Source organism: Myiozetetes cayanensis, unplaced genomic scaffold (assembly GCF_022539395.1).
Source record: "Myiozetetes cayanensis isolate MyiCay16 unplaced genomic scaffold, myiCay2020 scf4, whole genome shotgun sequence".
NCBI classification, from domain to species: domain Eukaryota; kingdom Metazoa; phylum Chordata; class Aves; order Passeriformes; family Tyrannidae; genus Myiozetetes; species Myiozetetes cayanensis.
In genome coordinates this window covers 71,924,228-71,943,573 of record NW_026087631.1, presented here as the reverse complement: position 1 = coordinate 71,943,573, position 19,346 = coordinate 71,924,228, and the positions used below count along the sequence as shown (strand labels likewise).

The window sequence follows — 19,346 nt, the reverse complement described above, 5'->3', positions numbered from 1 at the left end:
CCTGTCTCAGATACATGCACCTACAAACACCTCCAAGGCACAGAGTATCAGGTGTGGGAGGAGAGGACCCTCAGGAGATGATCCTGTGTGCATCCCCTCTCTCTGCCATGCTGTCTCTTCCCCGCTGCTCTCCATCCAGCCGCGCAGGCTCCTTTCTCTTCCGTCTTACTGCTCTTTATCCCTGGGAGTTTATCCCTCTTGAACAACTCCCTTTTTCTTGGGTCGCTGCTGTTTGTGGTTTGAATGCTTTGCCACACACCTCAGTGCCCAAATGGTGAGAGAAGGAGGGTTGGAGACGAGCATAAGGGATATTTCCAGCCTCCATGAGGTTCTCATTCTTATGCAGGGCTGGCAAAGCTGAGCATTTCCTCTTTCATTACCCACCTCCTTAGTGAATTCAAGCACCTCACCTTCCCCACTGGCCCCTCTTTCTGCAGCCTCAGGGTCCTGCCTGCCCCCCATGCTCCAGCCCCTGCCCTTCAGAGGCTCCATGGGCATGTTCAGCTGCCCACCTATCCATCCATCCATCCCCACTCTTTGTGCCCCAACAAATGTATTTGGCTCCGAATGAGAGTCCAGATCCATCTGCACCAAGTTTGGGAGGGAGGGGTAAAGGTGAGGCGCTGTCCTCCCTCAGCTCGTGGTGGGCAGGAGGCGTGGGAGAACAGGGAGATAGCAAAATCAGGCATTAAAAACTGGCATAAGTGCCAGTGGGTGTCTAGACTTTAAAATAATAAATGTTTTGGAGCTGGGTGTTCCTGTCTGGAGAGGACAACAAGGGGGATGTCTGTTCTGTGGGGGTGCAGAGACTCCCTGAATGTCTTCACTCGGGTGACAAGACCACAAACTAAGATGTTCCTTGTCCTCCCTGTGTTGTACAGGACGTAGATTGTCTCTTCTAGGGGCTCTACCTGGTGCTCCAAAGCATTTGGGGGACCCCCTCTCCCTTTGCCTGTTGACAACGTCCCCTTACAGAGTTAATTGGCAGGAATTCCACACTAGAGGAGCGCAGCAGCCCTTTCAGGGGGAGATCTTGGCGCTAAACAGCTCGCAGACCAACCTCAAACCTTTGAAGTCCTCAACTTCGTACTTGCTAGTCAGCGCAAACATAATCTCTTCCAGTATCCCTGCAGTAAAACAACAACATTCCCAGGCGGGTCATCACGAGGAGGCCTTCAGAGGAGGTGAGGATGTGGGGTTTTTTTGCTCCACACTCCTCCAGGGAGGACCACCCTCCACGTTGGGCCCCCGGGGGCAGCTGCTCGTGGTCCCGTGCAGCCGGCACTGAACCTCCCTGCTCTGACCCTGGCTGGGCTGTTCTCCTCCCCTGTCGTCTGGTGAGGCACATTAGAGGTCTGTGCTCCTGAAATAAATGCACTCTGTCGTCCCAGAGCCGTGAGGACACAACATCAAGTTGCTGGAGCCGCACACAGCAGCCGTTCTCTTGTTTTGTTGCGGAGCAGCCTTCCTGCACGCCCGGCGTCTCCCCACAGCCCCTCCTGGACGTGTCCCACCTGCCTCTTTAAGAAATAAGGTTAAAAACGCTGCCGTGGAGAGGCAGCAGCTTGCTGCTGCTCCGAGATTATTCCAAGAGCTTGGGCTTGTTGCTATTTTGGGTCCCCCATCTGCACCCGGAGCTGACCCGGCTCCCACGGGCGCGGCAGCAGAAATCCCGGTCTGGTTGCGGATGGAGGCTTGGATATGCAGGCCGTGGTTGGATCCTGGTGGATTTCCAGTTTGTGAGCTCCTGGTCCGCTTCTCTGTGGCTTTTTGACTGCGGAAAGATGGGTTTTAGTGTGAAACAGTCTCGGGAGAAGCTTTGGTCTGCAGCGTTAGGGGCTGCCTGGTTTGCGGTAGGTGGGATCCTGCATGTCCCCTCAAGGAAACCTGCTCTTGGTCCCTCCAGCTCCAGGGAGGAGCTCCAGGCTTGGATGATGGTTGTTTTGGGACACTACTGCCATGCTGTGCCAGCTTCCCTGGGCACCCTTGGGAGGCAGGGTCAGCCTGGTGTGACCGGTGTGATTCCAGGAGGCAGCCGAACCTGCCCTAAATTGTTTCTCCTCCTGGTATTACAGGGAACACACAAAACCCGTGTTGTGTAAAGATGAGAGAAATCACTCCTTTTTCTTTGCTTTTCAGCGCTCTTGCTGTGTGCTGTTTGATGTGACTTGATGCTTATCCTACCTGTGGTGAATTCATCACCATTATAGATTGCCTGAGCCATTCCCACACACGCCGGAGGAGCGGAGGAGAAGCAGGAAAATGATACTTGAAAATTGAGAACAAGCAAAGAAAAAAAACGTAGCATGGAAGGGCTTGGACTTGAAACCATTCCTGTTTTTCAGTCAACTCCATTACATTGTTTTTTAAAAAGAGATTCCAGTGGTTCTTCAGTGCAGAAAAGGCTGAATCCACAGAATATTGTCGTGAGGATGAGTGCTCCATCTTAATTAGAACTAATTAATATGCTTCTGCTCGCGGTCTTTCTGTCTGGTTGAATCTGCATAAATGGTAAAATTCTGTTTTTAAGCCTTGCCTTGCATAGGGGGTGGCTGGAAGTGCTCGGGCTCCCCGCCTTGGCAGCGCAGGTGGGAGCTGAGCCCAGACCTCACCCAGGTGCGGATGGAGCCTCGTCCAAGTGTCCAAGCAGCTGCACAACCCCGGCTCCCGAGGCTGTGCTGGTATTGCCCTGTGGAAACTGATAATCCACAGGAGTGTAGCTGCTTCCCTGGAGTGGTAGGACAGGAACTTATGTGTGTATTTCACAGAAATGAGGGTCTAGCTGGTGTTTTTAGCCACGGTGGAGGCAGAGCAGAGGCAGTGTTGGGTCTGTATAAGCTGCTCAGGACTGGGGCGCTGTGCTGTCCAGTTGCTCTCTCACTGGAGGACCTCGTGCCAGGTGGGAAAAGCCTTGATTTTCAAACACCCTCCCCCACCCATCACTCCTTCCCGGTATTTTCCCCCTGAGAAAAAGGAGGGATAAGGTGGAGAGCCCAGCAGTGGAATGCTGTGGGAAGCTGTGTGGGGGTCGGACTGAAAGGCCCACGAGTGGGTGGGATGGGGAGAAGCTGTGGGTCGCTCCTCTCCATGGGTCCTTCCCGTGCTGGGAGCTGGGTGGCACGAGAGTGGCATTCCTTTGCTGGGAGAAATCGCTCCAGCTATGAATTGCCCTGGATTTAGAGTCCTCAAAAGTTTATTTTCTCGGGATTCTCCAATAAATACCAGCGCCTCCATTGTTGGGGATAATTGCAGTAGCTGAGAAGTGGTGGTTTGATCGGATAATGCCTGGGGGCTTTTGTGCTGGTTCTGATTGAGCAGCATTAGCAAAAATACAACAGCATTAAAATGAAACTTCTCAGCTAATCAGTCTCCATTACAACTTACTGTTAAGAAGGCCAGAATTAAAATGTTCTTTTTAGAAGCAAGCCCTTCATGATTAAAAGCCCGAGGACCCACACATTTGGAAGTTGGCACAAAAACCTGCACTGGGGGAAGGGGGAGCGTGATGAACCTGGTGGTGTTTGTGGTGGTGCACTGCTCTCGTGTTTGGGTGGGGAGAGATGTATCCTGTAACATCCCAGGAGATGCCGAATAGCACAACTGCAGCTTTATTGCAGTAGAAAAAAAAACAGCCTGTGAAACCAAATCGGTGGAGATGGAGTTTTTAACTAAGCTTTTATGCGAACTGTGTGTTTCGTGCTGTCGTTGCATTTTTTGACATTCTCCAAATGCTTCGTGGCATTTAAAGGCAGTTCAGCTTTATAATTTTAAATTTTATTTTGCCGCTTCTGCCGCGTTTCAATCCACTCCCTTCTGTTAATGCGTTGTGTTTGGTACAGAAAAATGCCACCTGTGAACATTCCGGCGTTATCCCGGTGAGGGGGCCATCCGTGTGGCCCAGATTCCAGTGGTTCTTCAGTGCAGAAAAGGCTGAATCCACAGAATATTGTCGTGAGGATGAGTGCTCCATCTTAATTAGAACTAATTAATATGCTTCTGCTCGCGGTCTTTCTGTCTGGTTGAATCTGCATAAATGGTAAAATTCTGGTTTTAAGCCTTGCCTTGCATAGGGGGTGGCTGGAAGTGCTCGGGCTCCCCGCCTTGGCACGGCAGCCACGCACCCGGAGCTTGGGAGTGGAGGGAGCTGGGCCATCCCCTGGGATGCCAGTGCTATTTGCAGGCTTGAGCAGCCCAGCCCTTTCTTGATTTCAGCAGGAGCTGCTCAGCCCTCATGGTGCTCGTCCCGGGGGAGTTCAGGAGCGGGAGGGCCGTGGCACAAAGGGACGACGGCGCTTGGTCTCGGTGCCGTGGGTGCTGCCGAGAGCTCCTCTAAATCCGGGTCAGGCATCCCGGCTGGCCACCCTGCTTGAAGGCAGAGCAGGACAGAGGATGGGGATCTGCCCCCCCAGCAGGGTGGCAGGGGAGGGAGGGGATTTATTAGGCCGGGCTCAGGCTCAGTGCAGGCTTTCCTGTCTCTGCATCAGCTAGATGTTCCCCAGAAGGGCTTTCCCACTTATCCCATGCCGTCTTATTTTCAGGAGCCTTGGCTAGGAGCCCTTGGCAGCTATGTTACCCACTCAGCAATGCTGTAAGACATCTGCTGGTCCAGGAGGCTTTCCTTCCGCGTGGCACTGACGTTCCTCCCTAAATCTGTTTCTCTGACAGTCCCCTTGTTTTCCTGCGTGGGCTTGCCCGCAGTTCCCAGGACGTGCGGGGTTCACTGCAGCAGCATCCTGAGCACTCAGGTGGGGTGAACTCACCAGGCTTCTGGGAGGGGGCTGGATCCTGCTGAGTGCATCCTCCGGGCACTGCCCTCCCGGAGCCCCACACGCTCCCTCTGCCACCTCTGCTCGGGTCTTCTGTCCCCCCTGGCACCCTCTGGGCTGATCCACTGGTGGCTGCTCTTGCCTGGGCTCCCCTGGGGGGCTCCTGACCCATAGAAATTCATTTCCAGCATCAGTGCTGGAAGTTGGATCCGTGGGAGTTCAGCAGGACGTAGGTTGCTGTTACCAGCCATGGAAGGACTGCAGGTACAGGACTAACTGGAAATGGAATGAGATAAAGATTGCAGGCTTGTAACGTTTGGAAACTGAGCACTGTGCTTGGGGTCCTGAGCTGGGAAAGGCTTCCTTGACACACTGCTGGGTTCTAGCAGGGACCCAGGAAAGTACTTAAATAATGTGCTTAACTTCCAGCATGTCTCAGAGGTGGGGACTGGGATTTATAGAGTAGATCTAGGTACTCTAAAGGTGACCTGGAATGACCTGTGCAGGTGTGACCTGCAAATCCGCGCTCCTGAAGCCATCTGTCCTTTGCAGAACACGCTTCAGTACCATGGTGACAGAACAGCAAATAAGTGCTTTGCCTCCCGGAGCACTGAAGCATCTCTGTCTCCAGTGGTGTACCTCATGTCTTTGCTTCCTGCACGACAGACAACCACCCCCCAGCTCTCCTTGCTGACCTTCTCCCTCTCTGCTCTTTCAGGGTTACCTCTCAGAAGGCTTAGTGACCAAGTGGTATCGCTCCCCTCGCCTCCTGCTCTCGCCCAACAACTACACCAAAGCCATCGACATGTGGGCGGCCGGCTGCATCCTGGCCGAGATGCTGACGGGAAGGATGCTCTTTGCTGGTAGGTTTATGGCCCCTGTTGATTCGGTTTTTTTGCTCCCTCCTTCCTTGCTGCCCAATCCTGAGGCTTTCTAGCAGGGCAGAGGGAATCCCCTCCTCTCCCTGCCAGCCAAGACATCGCTGCAGGGATGCTGCGGTTGGTTATTCCACGTGAGGGATGTCCCCTGAACACGCCTCACTTGTGCAGCCCCTGCCGTTATTAGAGGGTCCCTTGGTTGGTGAGAACTTCCCTTAGGGATGGAGAATGGTTTGGTTCTTCACTCAGGTTTCCTGTGCTTCCCTGGGAAGGCCACATGGTGTGATTGCACCCCGTGGGTGTCCGAGGCTGGCCAGGGTCGGCGGTGCCTCCGTGCCAAGCCTTGCCGGGCAGGGGACTGTCTGCTGCCAAAAGGAAAACCTTCAACAAAGAGCAGCTCTGATGGAACAACAAAACCTTTTTCTGTTTCTGTGTGTCCAGCAGAAAAGAAGAGCTTTTTGTTGGGAGGAAGGATGCTAAAAAATAAACATAGGGTGGCATGTAAGGACGGGACATAATGGTGCCCTGTCCGAAGAGGTTTGTGCTTTGAGCCAAGGATTCAAATAGCGGTTGGCTTCTTCAAGGTACTTCTTTTCCTTGAGTGTAGACATTTGAATGCCACTGCCCACTTTCAGCCATTTTCAGGATTTTCCTGTGAGCAGGTATGGGGGCTGTAAAGGTGCAGTGCAAGGAGAAGAAAGCAACAGAAGCACAGCAAGAAGCTCGTAGTTATCACTGCAGCATCCGAAGCTCGGCTCTGGTGCTCCCGAGAGGCAAGAAGTTATTTGATGCGGTCCCAAAACTGCTGTTGTCAGGAGCAGAGCTGTGCTTCCCAAGCTGGGACAAGGAGCCCTTCATTTGGGGGTGAAGCAGCTGCTCTCTGCCTGTCGAAGGAGCTGCTTCCCTGCCCGAGGTGTGCAGCTTCAGTCGTCTCTCCGTCGCCCGTCAGCGTCCTGAATGACAAGGTTTAACATGTTTTGTGAGCAGCTGTTTTCTCAGGGTTGTGTAAATAAATAATTAGACCCATTAATAATGGAGGAGGAGGTTTTCTTCACAGATACTTCAGCGCACCGCAGAGCTCCGCAGCCAGTGCTTGGCTGCAGCTGCTCTGCTGCTCCCTCCCCGCTCCCGCTTGCAGCTTCCCTGTTTCCTCTGTGAAAGCTGAAAAATAAGCAGTCAGTATAATTTTGAGAAGATCCTTAAAGTTGCCTCCCGTTCCTACCTTCCTCTTGTCCTCAGTCTCCCCAGAATTTTCACATCCAGGGACTTCAGCTTTGCAAACTGCGCATCCAACCCGGCTGCTCCTGCTGTTTCCTCGGGATGTATTCCAGGAGCAGGGACATCTCCACGTGCCACTTGTCCTTGCAGATGCAGGGCCTTTTCTGGTCTCGCTGGGAGATGCTGCACCCCAGGGTAGAAAGGTACACTGGCTGACACCACTGGGGTGTCCAGGCTGGTCTTTAGAGCTCATTTCATGGTCAAGGCAGAGGCAAAAATAGCCCCAGGACGGGGGCTCATCTGGGCTCTGTTTGCTGTGTGCCTTAGACGGGATGGAGTGTGCCTTGGAGATATTTCTGCCCCAGAGCAGCCAAGAGCCCGCTTTACAGGCTGGTTCCTGAGCATCCACAGCAGGTTAGAGAGGACGAGATGGAATTTGGCAGATCACAGGCTGGGCTCGGCCAGACACACGCTGTGAGCATCCCTTCTTCTCTGCTCTCTAGCCCAGTGCAGTCGCTTAATAAGCCCCCAGATGCTGGCAGGGTACTTAGTTAATGGGTGGGGAATCAAAACCGAAGCTCAAAATACATGTTCCTTTTTGGCTGCTTTAAAAATAGCCTGTGGAGTTGTTATGGGAAGGCTCTGGCCTTATGCCCTGTTTTCCTAGCCTCCTCCTATGCCAGTAAGTAAAGAAAGGCCAGGGTGGGAGCCTGACAGCAGGCAGGGTGACCATGGTGTCCACCTTTCATCTGCTGCTGTCCAAGGAGGGGAGAACAGAGCCCAGCCCCTCGGAACAGCTAAAATACAACAACAGGGGTTCATCCTTGCTTTTGCTTTACCCCTCTCTGCTTGGGGAGAAGGAGTTTTCCCCCAGCCAGCTGCAGGCCCCGTCCCTGCAGGGTGAGACTTCAGGAGAGTCCTGGGTCACCAGCAGACACCCCGTGGGAGGTGGCAGCGATGTAGCTGCCAGAAAGCTGCAAACCTGCAGTAATTGCCTCGCACTGGATTAAAGGGTTTTTTTGAGTGTGCGTCAGTGGCACAATTTGAAAGGAGCGCTTGGCATAAATCAATGTAATTAACTCAGCGGTCTGTCTGGTGTGCTTAAAGCAGCGCAGGTAAATTGAGGTGATCGGTTATTAGGAAGAGGTGTCACTCACTGCCTCCGTTCTCCTGCACAAATTAATGAACATCCAGCAGAGAGGGGCCCCCAAACCCCCTCCCCTGCAGCCTGTCAGCTGCGGTGGCAGGAGCAGCGTCGGGCTTGGCACGGCCCTGGGGGGGTTACACAACAAAGCTGGTTATCCCAGAGCTTGCAGGAGCGAGGAGCATCTCCATCAGCTGAAATCCGGTTTGCAGACCCTTGGAGAGCTCCCCACTGCTCTTCCCTGGAAAACAGGGAACAGCGTCCATAACTAAGCAGCTACAGCTCCCTCCAGTGACTTTTCCACCTTCTGCTGCTGAAGCTTATCTGAAAGCACTGTCAGTGGAACTGGGAGTGAACGTGAGAGAAGGAGTAAAAAGGAGAAAAGATCTGTCCTTGCAGATCTCCGTGGGGTTCACCAGCGGGACAGAGCCAGGAGATGGCACAGGGACTCTCCCCATGGGATCAGGGCTTACTCACAGGCCTTGGGTGCTTCCCCAGGACTTGGCTGCAAGCCTGGAGAAGGGTTCCCTTTTCCAAGATGTGATGCAGAGCTGCTTGTTCTCTCCCGAGGTAACGACAGCACACTGCGTTTATCCTGCCTGTAGGTCGTGTTTTTCTTTTCAGGAATTAATGCCTTCAGAAAAAGGTCCCTGGGAATTACATGAATAGAGGATAATGGAGGAGAATTGTGTTTCCTGAGAGCCATAATTCAAGGTTTCCAGTGTTGCATTAGCAGCTTCTTTGTGTGACTAACCACGGTGCCTTTTGGCTGCCAGGTACCCTTGGTGAGCAGTGGCTGGGGCTGCACTGAGGGAACAGCCACCAAGCCTTTGTGGCTTTCAGTGCCCAGTAATTTTGGTCACAGTTTGGGAATTAGACTGACCAACGAGGTGTTGGTTTCCTGGTGGTTATCTTTAGTTTCCCCTGGAGCCGTGCTGCGAATCTCTAAGAGTGACCTAAAACGAGTTTTTCTGTGGAAAAAAAAAGTGAATTTATTTTGCTAGGATTGGTGTTGGAAGGGCGTCCCTCTGTCATTTGTGCTTTTCCTGTGGCTTTGTCTTGCTCTGAGTAGCTGATGTGAGCGGGTGCGTGGTGCGATGGTGACCAGCTGGGCCAGTGTCGGTGTTGCTTTGGGGTTGTCTGAGTTCACTGCCGTGTCCTGGCTCTGAGCTTCTGCCTCCTGGGTGAAAAAGTGGGTAAAAGTGGTTGTGAGTGCGTAGAACCAAACCTTGTTGGAGTGATGAGGACATGGTGGATGGAGAGACCCTTTCCCAAGGGCCTCATTCCATGGCCAACCATTCCCTCGATGATTGGACCTGCCCTGGGCCGGGGCAGTTGTGTTTTGGGGTCAGCTCCGTGGGTGTGAGTCTGGAAGCCTCCTACAGACCCACAGGGAGCTCTGGGATGGGGAGGGCAGCCCCTGTGAGGTGCCAGGGACTCGGTAGCCCAAAAATCCCGCTTGGTTTGCCCGCCCCAGCCAGCTCGCTGCCTAAATGGCTCGTCCTGCTTCTGGGGACAGAATATTTATGACTGGCTCTCCTGGCAGGCAGAAAGTCAATAGTGAGGCTCCGTGCTTCCACCAGGCTGTCCCCCTGCATGCACAGGAGGCTGGGGATCAGCCAGGGAGCCCTGGGTCCCATCCAGCGGTGTGCTGAGGGACGGGATGAGCGCTCGGCGCCGCCGCTCCTCTCCTCTCCTCTCTCTGGCTGGTGAGTGGGGGGCCTGGGGGTGTGTGCACAAACACATCCCAGAAGGAAAGGATTGCAAATACACCATCCACACAGCAGCTGTGGTGCCCAGCAGGCAGCGGGAGCGGGTCAGAAAGCGCCCGTCCCATCAGGACAGCACAGAGGCCGGGCAGTTGCACTCCTTTAAAGGGGAAGTTTTGGGACCCCTGGAGCTGATCATACAATACTGCACTTCCTCCCCTGATTTACCTTCTGTGCCTCATCTCACTGGCTGTTTTCTGCCCGTTCAGGGGGCCACGAGCTGGAGCAGATGCAGCTTATCCTGGAGACAATCCCCGTCATCCACCAGGAGGACAAAGAGGAGCTGCTCAAGGTGATGCCCATGTTCATCAACAGCACGTGGGAAGTGAGGAAGCCGCTGAGGAAGCTGCTGCCCGAGGTGGACAGTGAAGGTACAGTGGTGCCCGCTGCCTTTGGCAGTGCCCTCCTCCTGGGGCTTCCCCTGGCTGTGGTGCTCTCATGCCTGTTTCCTCAGGGTCCCACAGGAATTGCCCTCAAAGGGCAAGTGCCTGAGCTCTGGTGGGGAGGACTCAGGTATAGGGGGGATTCCAGCTGCACCTGTAGGTTACACATCTCCCCACAGCATACCTGTCCCCTCACAGCTCCCCCTGCTCACCATCCCACCAGGGAAGGCGAGGGCTGCAGGGCAGCACTCGGGGCGCTGTAGCTTGCTCACAGGTAGCTCCTAAGGGTGCCCAGGGGTGCCCGGGGGCCACGTCAGCCTCGGGCACGCAGGGACAGATTGATTTCCCTGTCACTGCTGCGGGGAGAAAGGTCACCTGCGCCCCTCAGCATAATCCACGGCCGCTTTCCTGCCTCTCTGACCCGCAGCGTGTCGTAATGTGCGACTTGTAATATGTCGTTCCTCCGTGCCTCGTGGTGACCTTACGGAGCTATTGATTCCCTCCTACTTAATTAGTCCGAGTGATGAAGTGGCCTCGCGGGAGACAGCTGGATACTGGTTAATGTTTGAGCACTGAGAGGCAGGAGGTGTGGCTGCCCGTTCTGCTGGGTGACTTTGCCCCTAAAAAAAACTGACCCATTCTCACAGTTACACCTTTAATGGGGGATGTTCCTGAAGGTGTAACTGGAGAAAGGCATATTCCTGTTTGTCTGAGCCCAGAGGGACTTTGCTGTGAAAGAATCAGCTGGATAAGCAACAACTTCAGTGACAGGATTTTGCCTTTTCACATCGTAACCTCAGTAAAAACAGTCATCAAAAAACAGCGAACTAGCCCTCTACATTTAGATTTAATTCTCATCACTTTAATTGCACTGAAGTTTCCTCCTTCATCGCTCTAGAAAGAGTTCATGCATTACAGCCTTTCTGAAATGATTTCTGTCATGCAGAATTCTTAAAATATTAACGTATAGAATAATCTTACAGTGCTGGTCACGCTGAAGGCTTTTAAAAATTGCAGCAAACCTAATCCGCTTCAGCTGCAAGTAGAGATCAGTGAAATCGGTTGCCTGAAGTGCAACGCGCTCGTCGAATGGATCTGAGAGCGTGGAATCAAATCCTGGCACAGCCCAAAGGCGTTTTTGGGGCGGGATTTACCGCTCTGCTCGGGATCACAGCGCCGGGGTGTAACACACACACGCGTTCCTGGGGAGGTGTGATGGTGCTCTCACGGCCATTTCTCCTGCCTTGCTGGAGGAGGTGGCGCCTGAGCAGGGGCTGCAGGATTGCTCCCATGGCAGGTGAGGTGGATGCAGCAAGGACAGAAGTGCCTGGTGCAGGTGTGCTTGTTGTCGTGGCCTTTAATTCCTCCCTGACTTCGAGGGGGTTTGTTATGGGGGTTCCTCGAGACTCCTCCTGGCAAGGATGCTGTCACTGCTTTAGAGGGATTAGTGAGCTGGTGTCTCTGTGCTCCACAGCGATTGATTTTCTGGAGAAAATACTGACCTTTAACCCCATGGATCGATTAACGGCCGAGATGGGGCTGCAGCACCCCTACATGAGTCAGTACTCGTGCCCCGAGGACGAGCCCGTGTCCCAGCACCCGTTCCGGATCGAGGACGAGATTGATGACATCCTGCTGATGGAAGCCAACCAGAGCCAGATGTCCAACTGGGACAGGTAAGGTGCTCAGGGGTGGGCCAGAGAACAGATACTGGCTTGAATTCTTGAGGCAGAACTTGGTTGGTGAGTCCCTGACCCGCCCTTGACTGGGTTCCATCACACGCGTTCCAGACCCGTGAAAAGCACCCGCGTTTTCCTCCTTTATGCCATGTTGTGATCCTGGCCCGAGCTGGCACCTCACCAGAGCCAGCAAGAGGCTCGCCATTGGTTTCCTCAGGGAGCAGATGTGGAGTGTGCTGAGTTACTGAGCACCTTTCTGCTTCTGGGTTTTGTTCACAGCCTGTATTGTGGCTCTGCGGCCCTTCCCTCTGTCCTCTTTTCCTATAAAACAGGTTATACAATAATGTAACCTTCCTGGGGACAAGGCCTGGTTTGGAGCGCTGTATTTATCACTTTTTAAGGTGTGTGTGAGCACCAGAGACCACAGATAGGGGGGGTCTTGCAAAAAATCCTTGGTTGTGTTGACATTTAAATGGTTTGCTGGAAGTTTAGAGCAGATCAAAGCTTTGAGCTGAGGTCTCTCATGTCCTGGATGATTACCCCAGTTACTGGTCCAGTCCCAGCACTGGAGCAGGCAGGACAAAATAAGCAGCTGGGAATAATTAACCAGGTTCATTTTTTTTCTGTAGAACTCCTTCCAGCTGGGCAGGATGAGCTGGCTGAGGACGTCTGCAGCTTTGTTCCTCTCTGCATTAGCAATTGAATCTCCCTGCCTCCTTAATACACTGCATTTCACCAGCACTGAAAAAATTACCTGAAGGAATCCCTTGCCTTCACTGTAATTAATCTCTTTGCCTGAGTGAAGAAGTGTCAGAGTAGGGGCTGGGGGGGCACAACCAGGTCAGTTAGGTAAAGAGGAAAGCTGGAAGCTTCCCTCGGGATACCTGTCTTCGGTATATCCCCACAGCTCCAGCATTCCTGTCAGTTACAGCCCCCAAAGCAGCAAATCAGCTGGTGGAGGTCACCTTGTCACCTTTTTATCTCTTGGCTTTGTTGGTGTGTAACAACAAAGGGGGCTTAGGGTGCCCTGCCACCGAGCTGGGGAACATCTGCTGTGGGGCTGTAAAGTTTGCAATGCAAACCAAGTGCTTTGGAGACAAGGAATTATTTTGCCTGTGTGTCGTGGGACACCTGACGAGTGTTTTGTTGCCGTGACAGAGCCCCAGAGCCTGGGGTAACATGTCCTTTAAAGGCAGCTGGGTGAGGAAACAGTAAATTAGATGTCACTGTGAAAACCGTGGCTAAGAAATGCGTGTTGTCAGGTAATTGCAATCGAGGGGGTTAAACTGATTTGAGAAGTTGTCACTTAGCAAGGTGACCCTTCAGGGATGCTCTGGGTCCCTGATGTCAGAGTAAACTGTTGATGTCAAGTCTCAGTGGGGACCAAACAAGGAGCCCTCACACTGTGGTACTTGTGGGCTGAGGGACGGTTTGATTACTGGTGGTGTTAATTGTGTTTTCATCCCAAGTGGGTGGAAGGTGATGAAGGGCTGAAGGAAGGGGCCAGTTGGTTTGGCTGTTGGGCTTTTATTCCAGCTCCTGGTCCCACCTCGGACTGGTAAGTTGCTCGCCCCACTGGCACATTAACACAAAAGAAAAACGTCTCTAATCTCAGTAAGACATTAGAGATCTGCAGGCAAGCGGTAAATCAGCGAGCCAAGGGCAGAACTATCAGCAGCAGCTGATACTGATTTGAGGACTGCTCAGTTCACTGTCTGTGTGTCTTCCACAGGTACCACATAAGCCTCTCCTCCGATTTGGACTGGAGACACGACAAGCACCACGACATGGACGAGGTCCAGCGGGACCCCCGGGCAGGGTCGGAATCCACGGCTGAGGAAGCGCAGGTCGACCCACGGAAATACTCACAGAGCAGCTCGGAGAGGTTCCTGGAGCTGTCCCACTCGTCCATGGACCGAGTGTTTGATGCAGACTGTGGGAAGTCGTGTGATTACAAGGTGGGGTCGCCTTCCTACTTGGACAAACTGCTGTGGAGGGACAGTAAACCCCATCACTACTCGGAGCCCAAGCTAATCCTAGACTTATCCCACTGGAAAAGAGCAACCATAGCACCCGCAGCTGAGCTGTCGCTGGAAGAAGAACCCTCCAACCTCTTCCTGGAGATTGCCCAGTGGGTGAAGAGCACTCAGGCGGGGCTGGAGTGTCCCAGCTCTCTCCCCGAGATCCAGGAGCGGAGCCTGCCGTCCTCTCCTCGCCGCCTGCACCAGGAGCCCGCCGAGGTGAGCAGGGAGGCGGACCCCGAGTTCAACCTGGACGTCTTCATCTCCAGGGCGCTGAAGCTTTGCACGAAGCCCGAGGATCTTCCAGACAACAAGCTCAACGAGATCAACGGGGCCTGCATCTCTGAGCACCCCGGGGAGATGGTGCAGACGGAGGTGTACCAGAAGGAGCGGTGGTGAGGGGGGGAGCCCCGCTGCACCTCCCTCTCCCCCCAGGGTGGTGTGGCCCCTTCCCCAGGGCTGAGTGGCTTCCCCACTGTCATTGAGCATCCGCTTTTCACGCTGTACCAAATGCCTTTCTCGGAAAAGGCGAGCACAAACCGCATTATTGCCCCTCTTGACGCCTTCCAGGGCAGTCAGGAGGCGTGAATGAAATACTGAGTTTCTTATACTGCCTTAACACTCTTGCCTTGCGATCTCTGGGACCTGTTTGAAACTTAAAGTGTACAAGGGGGAAAAAAAAAAAAAATGACAGTACGTGGTAGGTTTACAAACAGAAGTCAAATCAGCTCCTTTACCTTTTTTTTTTTCTATAGCAACTTTAAAATGACGAGGACAAAGGTCTTCAGTGTGGTCAGGTACCATCGTGGTTTGACGGGTTCCCAAAACAACGAACTTTGAGCTCCTCTGAGGCACCTGTGTGAGCACAGGTACGGAGAGAGAAGTGGTGCCAGGCAGCGTCTGTGGCCGGCTGCCGGTCAGCAGAGAGTGGAGCTAGGGGTAGAGTTTGGCCGTCAGACAGAAAGTAACTCCTGGAGAACGTTAACGGGGGAGAAATTTGACCTACAAAAAATATGGGCCGCTTGGGGGTTTGTTTTATTTTTTTTTTTTTCTGACAGGAAGGCAGAATTTCTGCTAGGCGCGTTCTCCTGGTTTGGTTTCTCACGCCTGAATTTCTTCCCTTGTGTCTCACGGGGCAGAGCTGAGCTCTCCAAGCGCTTGGGAGGCCCCATAGGATGCATTTCAGCGTAACAACCTGGTGCTGTGAGTCCTGCCTCAGGCACCTGCCCAGCAGGCCAGCAAATCCCAGTGGAAAGGGCTGGACAGGAGCTGGGAGCCACAAACAGGGTGTCCCACCGCGTGATGCTGCCTGGCACCACCAGCTACACACACGCAGCGAGGGCACCCCACCTTTCCTGTTAAAAAACGAGTTGAAGTACTACTGTTTTACCTTCTGACAAAGACCCTGTGAAGGAAAAACCAGTTCCTGTGGCGTTAGAGTCGTAACTGGCTTCTTTGGGAGATGCTGGTGTCAGCAGGCAACTGGGCGTGGTGTGTAAATAGACAAAAAGACACAGCTGATCTACTGTAACTTCTGTTTTCATCCACACTTCTGAGCACCTTAACTACTAATCAGCTAACAAGAGTTTGTAAACGGAAGAAATGTTCTATACTTACATTTAACCAAACTCGGCGGTTTTTTTAAGACGGAAAATCTGTAAATAGTGTGATAAAAGCCAGTCTCTGCTTTCCTTGCTGCTGTGCTGCCGTGCTGCACAGCCCAGTGGCACCACACTTCCATTTGTGAAAGAGGAACTACTGTGCTTAGGAACTCCAAGGTCCATATTTAACTATCCCTGTACAAATTACTTCCACCCTCTTAGCAAGTAATCTGCTAAATAACTCTTGAGGTGTGAAGAGGACTGGTGTGAGATCAGACAACTAACTGCAGCGTTTGCTGTATTAACCCTGCTTGCTCTTCTTGGTGGGATCAGGTGCAGGCTTAGCTGCAGGAGAGCTCGTGTTAGGCGTTGACAAGCCCCAAAGCATCTTCCTGCTGTGGAGGCCTCACCTTGTGGGGTGATGAAAATGCTGATTGGCAGCATGGGTGTGAAGGCTGCCAGCTGCGTGGATGGGATGGGGTGGAAGTCCTGGGAAACGGGTGGAGGAGGCATTTGGGAGGCAAAGCAGTTTGCCCCTGGTCTTTGCTTTGGGCGTTCGGACGCCCCCCGGAGCGGTTTGGAGAGGGGAGGTGAAGGAGAAACGGAGGGTTGGTTCTCAGTGCGTCTCGGATTATTGATATACCTCAGCTAAAGCTCAGCACTTTTCACTGGTGGCGGGAGAAATTCAGGCACCGGGAAGCATCGACCGCTGCCCCGCTGGAGCGGATCCCAGCGCAGCCCCGGCCGCCCACAGCTCACACCCAGCAGCAGCCAGCGAGGGCTGGGAGCGGGGCTGCTGGGCTCCAGGGAGCGTGTGCCGAGAGAGGAGGAGCTGGCAGCAGATGGGTCGTGCCCCATCCCTCCCTGGTGGCACCCCGGAGAGGAGCTGACGATCCCATCCTCGTGGGAGAGCCGGACATCCAGGAGCCACAGGCGGGGTTCGAACTTGAGGGTTGAGATCAGCAGGGGGTGAGAGCTGGCTTTTGGGAACTCCCTTCTGGCAGGCCGGACACCTGTTTGCTGCCGTGGGGCTGAGCACGGAGAGGCGCCGGCATGAGGAGCCGCCAGCGCCCGAACCACGCCGGCGTTTCCCGCGTCCTCTGAAACCAGAAGCCATTTTCCACGGGTTGCTGCGCCTTCGCCGGGGGCCTCCGGGGCTGTTTATCGTGGCCATGAAAGAAACAGTTTCGCTCTTGAACACTGTCTTGAGGGCCCACAGCTGAAGTGTAACATTAACTTCGCGGGAAGCGGGCGGAGCGTGTTGCCGCCGCTCCGGGTTTTCCGCGTCGCTTCGTGAACTGTTATTTAATGTTGTTCTAAAACCTCAGCGTCACACGCTGGGAAAAAGGGGATAAGAGAGATGGCTTTAATTTGTTGCCTGAGTGTGCTCAGCTACCACAAGCCAGATCTTCGTTTTTCATCTGTAACAATAAAACGTAAGGCCTGAGCCTTCCTTGCGTGGCAGCGTGCAATTATTTTGCTTATTATGAGGCCTGAAATGTTTATTCCAGTTACCGGTGCCTAGGCTTCCTTTTTTACGAATCACAGAATTCATTTGGGTTGGAAAAGACCTCACAGAGTGAGGTCACGAGCACCACCACTGCTCGTGGTGGCCTCCAGGCAAGGATCTGCCCTTCCACCGCGGGCTGCAGTCTGGGGGCTTGGGAATCCATCAGGGAGATGATTTAAGGAGCTCCTTTGACTGTCAGAGTGGTCCCACCGATGGTTCTGCCGCTGATTGTTCTTCCCCAGTCACAAATAGGTGACTATTTTTACTGCAGTTTATTTTTAATCGTGTGGGGATTCAGCGGCTGCCACACCATCACAGAGCTGCACTTAACCAGATTTTTCAGAGCTTTCCCGTCAGAGTAATGAAAAAAATCAACTTCAGCTCGCTTTTGAAGGGGCTTTAGGGACATCCTGGGGAGTCTTTCCTGTGCAGATCTCCCCCGGATCCCAGCGTAAAACCCCAACACAGTGAATTTTACAAGCGGGCTTGTTGGGGGACTGGACGGTGAGTGATCAATTCCTGTCCCTCCGAGCAATTTCACGCCACCATCCACGGTTTTGGAGAGCTGGCAGAGAGAACGCTGTATAATGCAGCACGCAGTCATTTCAGGTCTGAAATGTTCTCTTTCTTTTTTTTTTTTTTTCCTGCTGATTCTGAGAGGAGCTGAGGGGAACAAATGCACCATATGGTGTTTGCTCCTGAATGGGGTTTGCCTTTGACATTTTCAAAGGCAGAGCTTTGGTTTTGAAGGGGGGCAGTGCCCGGGTGAGTGGAGCCCCCCTCAAAGTGCATCCCCAGCTCACCACCACGGTGTTTTGAGCGGCCATCTGGGCGCTGCCGGAGCGGGTTTGTAACAGTCACGTTGCTAAATTCAAAGAGTAGGATTTTATTCGTGGGGGGCGGGGGAGGGAAAGGAAGAAGGGTTTTTGTCTTGAAAGAAGATTTTTGTCTTTAAAAAAAAAAAAACAACCCACAACCTTTTCTCGGAGGGGGTCTTGCTCCATCAGCTCTTGGGTTGTGGCAGAATGGATTGCAACAAAAGGATCTCGGGAGGGGTTGCTTTGATTAACGTTGCGGTGAAAGTGAGGCATTTTAGGGAGTTTATATGAATTTTTATGAAGCACTGGAGAGATTATACCCAAGCACATCTTTGACAGCACCGGTGAGAAATAGAATTAATTGCTGTGTGTGTCACTGTTGTATGAAGTGCTTGTGTGTCCTACAATATATTGTTTTAAGTTTCGGCAATCTACGGCATTCCTCCCAGAAAATGGCAGGAGATGGAGGTGCTTCAGGGTGTGAATTGAGCTCTGCTTGCCCTGTGTGCTCCCGTGTCCATGGATCATGGGGACCCCCCCAGAGCCCGTCTGGTGACTGCTTTGTCCTTGGGCACTGACTCCGCCCTGGTGTTCCTGGGAATTCCTGCCTGGGTCACACTGGGAGTGATACAAACATCTTGGGCCAAAGCTGGGGTAATTAAACAAAGCTTTGGTAGCCCAGTCTGCAGAATGGAGCAGGTAAGAGCGGCCAGTGTGTGGGATCAGTTCTGGGATCGGGGATAGTGGCTTCCCAGTGCCAGAGGGCAGGGTTGGATGGGATACTGGGAAGGAATTCCTGGCTGTGGAGAGGCCCTGGCAGGGGTTGCCCAGAGAAGCTGTGGCTGCCCCATCCCTGAAGTGTGCAAGGACAGGCTGGACAGAGCTTGGACAGTCTGGTGTAGTGGAAGGTGACCCTGCCCACGGCAGGGGGTGGGACGGGATGGTCACCCCGCTGCTCTCGGAGCAAGAACAGTGTGGGTTGGTGTCATATGGATGGGGAAAAATAGGTTTCAGGGTGACAATTTACTGAAGAAAAGTTTCCCATATGCTGTGTGGTGCTAAATCCTGCTGGCCCCTGTTGGCAGTTCCAGCGCCAGCAGGACTGCCAAGTTCGCAGTTCACAAGTTCAGTGCTGCCTCTGCCTCTGTGAGGACAGTGAAAATACACCCCTGAAGGGAGCTGGGATGGGGAGGAGTGCACATGAGTATCCAGAGGTGATGAGATCCCCCTGATAGGCAGTAACATGCAGTAAGGGAAGGAAATGGGTTCAACCCAAAGCTTTTTCCCTCTGTTGTGCCAAGAACCTGTGCTCATGAGCAGCTGGGAAGCCACTGGTCATCCAGGTGGGTCCTTCTCTAAAACACTCCACAGTGATGAGGTGGAAGGTGAAAGAACAAACCACGTGCTCAGCCAGGCACAACAGAACTTCAGTGTGAGTGCGCACACAGGAACACACAGCTCTCGTGTGCTGTGTGCCTGGGGGAGCCTCTGGGTCAGGCCCCTGGATTGGGAAGGTTTGTTTCCGTCCTTACAATTCCATCTTTCGTCGCTAAGCTCAA

At 53.3% G+C, this 19,346-nt stretch overlaps 1 protein-coding gene across 3 annotated transcripts in view; it reads left to right on the top strand.

Moving 5' to 3' along the window:
• Positions 1-16,912, top strand: part of MAPK4 (mitogen-activated protein kinase 4) — a 44,342-nt gene extending 27,430 nt beyond the window's left edge. For all 3 annotated transcript variants that reach the window (XM_050328877.1, XM_050328878.1, XM_050328879.1), the window contains 4 exons: positions 5,485-5,629; positions 9,985-10,146; positions 11,633-11,834; positions 13,570-16,912. In XM_050328877.1, coding sequence (XP_050184834.1) covers positions 5,485-5,629; positions 9,985-10,146; positions 11,633-11,834; positions 13,570-14,257 — 1,197 coding nt within the window. In that variant the 3' untranslated portion in view covers positions 14,258-16,912. The remainder of the gene's footprint in view (positions 1-5,484; positions 5,630-9,984; positions 10,147-11,632; positions 11,835-13,569) is intronic.
• The last annotated feature ends 2,434 nt before the right edge of the window (positions 16,913-19,346 follow it).